This window comes from Saccostrea cucullata, unplaced genomic scaffold, assembly GCF_032062105.1.
Source record: "Saccostrea cucullata isolate Sc308-1 unplaced genomic scaffold, CSIRO_AGI_Scuc_v1 ctg931, whole genome shotgun sequence".
In the NCBI taxonomy this organism is placed as follows: Eukaryota; Metazoa; Mollusca; class Bivalvia; order Ostreida; family Ostreidae; genus Saccostrea; species Saccostrea cuccullata.
In genome coordinates, this window is record NW_026927584.1 from 243,539 (window position 1) to 251,868 (window position 8,330).

The 8,330-nt window shown below is 35.7% G+C and overlaps 1 protein-coding gene across 1 annotated transcript; it reads left to right on the forward strand.

Annotated features, from left to right (window-relative positions):
* The first annotated feature begins 280 nt into the window (after positions 1–280).
* LOC134274872 (putative protocadherin beta-18) lies at positions 281–7,541 on the forward strand. The gene is made up of 5 exons (XM_062757117.1): positions 281–482; positions 773–3,551; positions 5,712–5,858; positions 6,473–6,596; positions 6,800–7,541. The coding sequence occupies exons 2-5, from the start codon at positions 852–854 to the stop codon at positions 7,174–7,176; spliced, it is 3,348 nt and encodes a 1,115-aa protein (XP_062613101.1). The 5' UTR covers positions 281–482; positions 773–851; the 3' UTR covers positions 7,177–7,541.
* Positions 7,542–8,330: the final 789 nt, after the last annotated feature.

The following is an 8,330-nucleotide window of genomic DNA, read 5'->3' on the forward strand; positions in this document are numbered from 1 at the left end:
AAACCCATGGACGACAACATTTTGTAGTCGATATTGTAAGACACACGGGTAAATTAGATACTATCTCTACTTTTTAAATTGCTCTCTCATGATCAGTGGCGGAACTTTTTTTTCTCTCATTGACTTTCCGCCTCTAATTTTAACGGAAATTCAAAACAGCAGAACACCTGACCGTGGTTCTTGTCGCATGCCAGTCGTTACTGCAGATCTTGTTTAGCAGAGTGTGGAGGGGGCGTGTCCTAACTCCCCACGATTCTCCACTCGCTAAATATTAATGTAAATGTCGAAGTAATATACTGATCAAATAGCTCACTGGATAACATAAGTGAATGTCAATATACACTTGTTCTTAATGTATGTTTTGACTAACGGATTACTTATTAAATGTGAAAGTTTTCGTTCTGTGCGATTTTTCATCTTTATTGACACATGGATTACAGGGGGAACATAATTACAATAGGATAAAAAGTCACATTTTCCAGGTATATTTAAAATGGAATGTTTGAAGTATAAGAGCTACCGTTCTTCTACATTTTGTTATTAATTGTCAAAACATCTTACCTGTACTTTATAGATTATTTCATATCATACCTTATAAAAAATAACACCAGCCCGTAAAAAAAATAGTGTCTAGGTTCATGATATATCAGAGTGCTTATGTATATTCACAAAGGTAAGTTATTTCAATTCAGGGATGGTATTTAATGAATTTCCATTAAGGATTTAAATATTTTCAATTTCAAGAAAATCATTATGCTTTTTTGTATTTCAGGATGTCATCCCGATTAACTAGTTAGTCTGGTTTCTGAAGCGTGGAATTTTCGTCACCGTTAAGTGTTCAGTGTCACAAGATGCAGGGATGTTACAGTAGAGAAATGGTGCTTCTTGCTCTCTTTTATCTTCTTATTTCGTATTCCACTGGACAGGATTTAACGTACAGAATCCAAGAGGAACAAACGCCGAACTATTTCATCGGGAACATCGTCAACGATTCAAGGTTTTTGGAGAAAAATAACACAGAAAAAGTCGATCGTGAAAACATCCGTTTTAACATTCTGTCCCAGGGGAATCCGCTGGCTGTGTATTTCAGAATAAATGACAAGAGTGGGGCGTTTTATACCAACTCTACGTTAGACAGGGAATCCCTCTCACATTGTAAATTTTCGGAGATTTGTGAGATTCGATTGGATGTGAGTGCTCAATCGACAATTGGAACATTTTTCCAAATCATAAAAGTGAAAGTCGTTGTTTTAGATATAAATGACAATAAACCATTCTTCGTGAAAAACAAAACAAATTTGGAAATTTCGGAATCCTCCATTCCGAATTCATCACTCTCCGTGGAAGGCGCAGTGGACCTGGATAGTGGTGTGAACACAATTCAGACTTATAAACTGAAACCAACAGATTCCCCTTTCGTTTTAAGTTATGATACATCTTTAGTTGGAAGCTCTGCTTTAAAACTACTTCTGAACAGGACATTGGATAGAGAAAAAGTAAATTCTTATGATTTGGTGATAGAAGCCATTGATGGTGGAAGCCCAGCTAAAACCGGAAGTCTGTTGGTTTTTATTTCTGTAACAGATGTGAACGACAACCGACCAGCATTTAGTCAACCGAACTACAATATAACGATAGATGAAAACGTTAAAGTGAATTCGGTGATTCTAAATATGAGTGCCACAGACAAGGACTTGGGAAAGAATGGAGAGGTAATATACCGCCTTAGTCCTTACCAGTCAGACGACATTAAACAAATGTTCTCGATCAATGAAACCTACGGAAATCTTAGTCTGATAAAACCTTTAACTTATTACTCTGGTGAAATACTCAAAGTTGTGATCGAAGCATCGGATAACGCTGATCAACCTTTGATCTCTCAAGCAACTGTAAATGCCAGGGTACTAGATTCAACAAACAGCCCCCCAATAATCAACGTTAATTTGCTGTCGAATGCTGGGACCGCTAAGATCGCTGAATCGGCTAGTATTGGAGCAGCTGTTGCACACGTAGGTGTTACGGACGAGGACACTGGCCGAAATGGACATGTCAACTGTTCTGTTGACAGCTCAAACTTTCGACTCGATAAACTCGATGTTAACGAATACAAAGTAGTTGTAAACATCGAGCTGGATCGAGAAAAGATTGATACATATGACATCACAGTAACCTGCATCGATTCTGGAACCCCACCTTTGAATTCGTCCTCGACTTTTCAGGTTACGGTCATTGACATGAATGATCATTCACCTACATTTCTCAAGACAACCTACTATGCTGAAATGTACGAAAACAACAATATTGGAATTGAGATCCTCAAAGTATCAGCTTTAGATTTTGACATCGGCATCAACGCTGACATTGAATATTCTCTTTCTCAAACCGGACGTTTCGCTTTCGCTATTGACCCAACTTTTGGTACTATATACGCTAATTTCAAAACAGACCGAGAAAATTCATCTGAAATCAATTTCAAAGTGGTTGCAACAGATAAAGGAACCCCTAGAAGATCATCCACGTCCAATATAGCCATTAAAATTCTGGACACCAACGATAATAAACCAAGATTTACTGACCCACTGTTCACATATACCATTCCGGAAAACCAGAGGCCAGGACTATTTGTGGGACAATTGACAGCTAAGGATGACGATCTTGGAAATAATGGAACATTTGACTTCATTTTATCTAAAGATAATGAACCAAATCTGCCATTCTTTATTTCAAAGAATGGGACCATTACCACAACAGAAGCATTAGATAGGGAACAGTATCCACATGGAATCAATTTCAAGGTGGTCGCCATCGATAAGGGTACTCCGACATCCTTAAACAGTACCGGATACGTCACAGTCTTCATGTCCGATGTAAACGACAACCGTCCTGAAATAATATTTCCTAATGCGGAAAATAAAACTATTGCATTTCTGTTTGATCTTCCAATCAATAGTATTATTGGAAAAGTAAACGCTATAGATCAGGACTATGACATAAATGCCAAGCTGTCGTACTCATTCATTGAACCCATTAGTTTCATTTCAATGAACCAAGACAGTGGAGCGATAAAACTAAATATGCCCTTAACTTCGGAATCTGTGAATCGATACCCCATGACGGTTGTTGTAGAGGACCACGGTGTACCAAAACTATCCTCCAATTTTTCAATGACCATTGTCGTTTTATCCCATCATATTCCTGCCCCTGTTACACCAAGAAAGGCAGAAAACGATAACTACATGATGATTGCTGTCGTTATTTCCTGTGTAACTGTAGTGGTGGCGGGGAGCATCATCCTTGTGATCTTTCTCATCAGGCGGAGCGACCAACAGAAACGTGCTCTGGAAAAGAACAACAATGGCGTCATAATCTCCAAGAACCAGAATGCTGTGAATGAAGGCAGGGAACAGTATGACGCGGTACATCACGCCATGAAAAGAGAGAAGAGCGAGAAACGTGTTAGTTTCTCAACGGAAGAGGAAAAGAAATACGACACGTTGGAAATGGAACGCCATTTATACCAGAAAAACCCTCCAAAACAGGAAGTGGACAGGGTAAGTTGTCAATTTCAAAACTCTGGGCACTCATATGTAAAAACCTTCAATTTCTTAAAACTTGAACCTTGAATTCTATAAGTCATCATTAGTCATGTAATAGAACTCTACAAGTAACAAAATTGAACAATGTTAGTATTGGCAATGCATACATTGTTCAAATATTACTGAATGTAGGTAAAATATGAATTATAAGCTTGACATGGTAGTGAGCATTTATGGTTATTTAGATGTTAAGTCATCTTAGCTGCCATCTACATGTGGAAATGATGTCTGCATTCGTTGCTACACGTAAATTGTATTTAGCAATGATGTTCGCATTCGTTTCTATGCTACACGTATTATGCTACACGTATTTAGCAATGATGTCAAAATTTTAATATTAAGTCTTTAGCAGTAATGCCTATGCTTGCTTCATTGAGCTCGCAGTTACAGTCAATTAAGAAGAAAAATAACTGTCCTAGATAGCCCCCCAAAAGGATTCTATCCTATATAATGGTATTTTAATTACTGGAAGTCTTTAAAAACATTTTTACTTTTTTAATCGAAATGGAAAGTGAATATCCTAATACACCGATTGAAATGTTTTTTGCTCTTTGTTTAGACTTCGTAAGTGCATATCTAATAACATCTATTATAATTCCTGACATATAATTGTCCGACAACATATATATTCCTTTGATTGTTTGCAGTAACTTTAACCCGAATTTTTAAATGTTTTTACAATGCTAATGCGTTCTGTTGTTACGTGGCCTTTGTTAAAAACTGAAAATTAAAGTTGATTAGCATTCTTGTACAAGTTTAGCCCCCGATTGTTTGTTGTTTTATAATAACAGTAATTTTAAAAATTAGCCAATGTTTCCGAGGGGTTCTTTTTTCTTTGCCACTTGTCCCGATTCCTGACAATGCCGCCCAGCACAATGGATATAATAGATATTGACTCAGCTTTTGTAGACCCGGACTGCTCTCCACTGATAAAACATTCCATAACGAGCCATTCATAGTGAAAGCTTAAAATTTAGACATCAATTTACGCGTGTTTAAATTTGGCATATTGTACACAGAAATGTATGTACTTTAGAAAATAAGACACTACTTGGTTTGTTAAGAGTTGCCAAATAGAATGGGGTTCTAAAAGCAATGGAGAACAGAAGGCCCACTCCAAATAAAACAAAAAAATACTTCAACTTGGATTAAGATGACTCAGATTTTTGACAGCAAACTTCAAACACATTTATTAAATATTAAAAGGATTAAACATTTCTGAATCGTGAGCTAAATCGTGTTTTATCATTTTTTAAACAAAAGATTTCACTTAGCTCGACACCTTTTGGTCAAGGGTCACGTGATCTAAACAACTTCAAAAAGATAAAGCAGCCCCTTATCTGAGCCCTTAATTGACGCGGGGAATCTGTAGTGGACAAGGGAGGATTATCCTGTCAACAGTCCCACCAAGGGCGACATGTAAACCCAGTGCCTGGTTGTCTCCTGACGATAACTTACTGATATCCCCCGATCACAGTAATCACCGGCCATTCAGGAATGTCGGGACATACTCATTCTTAAGACCCCCCTCCCTGATATAGATTTTTGGAAGGCAAAACAAGTAATGGTTCTACCAGTGCCAGTTCCCAGTTCAGAGTAAATATTGAAATTATAGACACGTCATTTTTTACTTCATATTGCATGTCAAAAGACGATCTACAAGATAATACAACACGACGTATCAAATCGTCCCGGCTTTTCATCTAATCCTGAAAAGAAACCCGGACAACTTTGTATAACATTAACGAAAACTTTGAATAGATCGTCCAAATCTGTTTCTCTTACTGAAAAGGATATTGAATCAGTTTTAGAAAAGAAAGCATGCGGGCATGTGAAGTTCCTTAAAGATACCAGACACTTGCTTTTTGGCTTTTTTAAAATTCTCAATGGAGATCTGTTGAGAGTATCAAATTCAGACATATTTTTCCCTTCTTTTATTCAAAAGATGACCCGTGTCTTTTTGTGTAATTATGTCGTGTTTCCAGATTCAGACTTAAGTCAGCTGCAGAAATTTGCCATTCACGAAATGAACAATACCCATGCTAAAATTGAACTTTGAGAGAAACTTCCTTAGGTATCAAAATATTGATTAAACATTATGTATTTTTCTTGTAGATTTTGGATACAATAATGCCTCCCCCAAACCCCCGAGTGGCGCAAGTGAAAGCTGTGCCCAGTCCCTCCACGTATAACTCCCAGCCCCCCTCCCAGATCGAGAAGCTCCAACTTCACCAGAACATCATCAACATGCACGCTAGTCAGGTAAGTTTTGGATCTCCAAACACACACATAGTCTGGTAAACAGTGGTACCCTAAACACATGTTACAATATTCGTACGTTGTTGACTCTGTTCAGAAATCAATTTTGTGTCGACACGTGTTTTGTTGAACTAAGTCTAATGACTGATCAAAAGTTGCATTTTTTCTCTGTACGTTTTGGCGAAATTCTTTAAAATTGCACGCAGTTTACTTTGAAATTGTTTCCCCAAAGTTGTTTAGAATTATTGTCAGCTAAATTTCATATAATTTAGCATAAATGTGAATTATTAATGCAGCGTTTTAAAACCAAAGACAAATTACTACATTAAAAGGAAAACGACACACGATATCACTGTAAACCTAATATATGTCTGTAGTCTTCTTTTATATTAAGACATTATGGTCAATTTAACTTACTTTATAGAGTCATTTAAATTCACGAAAAAAAAAAAAAACAATAATCTTTGCTCACTTTTGATGTAAATTAAATTTTTTGCATGTAGCAGAGATACCTGCTTAAGAACTGTTATGGGTCAAGTATTGAAAAAAACGTATAGGTGTATTTCTATAAATTACCAACAATCGTTTTTTCTGAAATTATTTTTAACATGTTACAGATGCAGCCCCATTGTGACAATGACAGTGAAACATCATTGGAATCCAACACGTCTGACAGTGGGCGGGGAGGAAGTGAAAGTGACATCCACAGCAGCGGGGGTCTCTCCCAGTGCCAGGAACTGGGTAAGATAGAATTGGTCTTGATATAACTTTCGAATTTGGTAGAGTATACTTTGTCTTAAAATGTTTAAAAAATCTTTCCTGATCAGTGAATTAGTGCATTCATCGTGTACAACGTATATACCAGTATGCAGTTTGAAACGCAATGGCTTTTAAATCGAGAAATTATTACAGGTCTTAATGCAGCATTTTTTTCTACATTTCAGATTTGCTGAAACAGTTATATCCTCGTGATAATAATCAAGAGCATTATAGACTAAAAAATACTACAGGCAATGTGGTTAATTTAAGAGACATAAGACCAAAACTTAGAGAAAACAGTAGAAATGTTCCGATGGATAACGTCCACCGGAAGTATGCAGATCGACGCGTCAACCAATATGGTGACCCTGTAGATATTCATAATATTCCTTTTTCTGCCTACAAACCAAAAAGATATACGCATTTTAATTCCGTGTCAGACATTTTGGATGGAAGTATGATGACAAACGACGATGACGATGATCTTAGCACAACCACTTCCGGTAGCTATACCGTCGATGATTTAGATGACGACAGCTTACATCCGGAATGTGTTGTCTGATGAACATTCCGTATATTTCCAGTCTTGTGTTCAAATTCTCATTTTTTCATGAAAATATGAACTGCATAATGATAATGTATCTATGCATTGATATTATAGTATACATGTAGACATGGTATTCAGAATTCACGAGGCAATCTAGATATTTTCATTGCGTGCCATTTACCTTTTAGAAACGGAAATGGTTTTAGCAAATATGAAATTACAAATAACATAATGATCTAAATATCAGATTGCCGATTTTGTTTATTAGGCAAAGTGACTTGCCAAGAGACATACAGGACAAACATGTCTTTGATCTTTATTTGCAATGTGCCAAATGTTATTTCGATTTGTTAATACAGATTGTATGATTATGTATTAAATAATGGAAAAACCAATCTTTTTTATTTATGTGTTTAATGTACTGAGTAAAGTAGAAGAAGCTTTTGGCATCCAAACATATTCCATGTAGAACAATTTATGTGGTTTAAATTCTGTTGCAGTTATCTAAAATTTTGTTATTAACCATTATGACTATTTATAAAATAATGTTAAAATAGAAAGCACTACAGAATGACGGAAACTAAGTAAAGATAAAAGAAAAAAAATAAAGTAAGAGGATAAGTCAAATGGGACTGAACTTCAAAAATTATTGTATTTTAAAATTGTGCAATACTTCATAAAGTTCTCAAGTTTGTTTCTTGAAAGTAGGTGCATTGCGCAAGATTTCGCAATATGCCCCTATATAGCAATTCAACGAGAAAAAAATTATTTCCTGCAGTTGCAGTTGGGGAATTTTCAGTGTTATGAATTATTCCACATCCTTTATTTTAAAATAAAAATCTGTTTTACAAGTAGATACTAGTGTACAACATTTTTTAAAAGGTCAAGGAACATTTTACGCGATATGCAGTGAAGTACCTGTAGGAGTACATGGGTTTCGGAAAAAAAAGTTCCAAAGATTTAGAAAATCAAAGAATTTGAATACGAAAAAAATTTCGCTGAATACATTTGACGCAATGTAGAATTTTATTATCATCATAAAAAAATTATATTAATTTTTTTTAATTTTACTTAAAATGATTTTTTTTTCTTCAAATCATCTCCTATATTAGAATCTATGATGTTTAGTTCCTGGGTAAAAAAAATGATATCCTTCTCTCTACTATAGG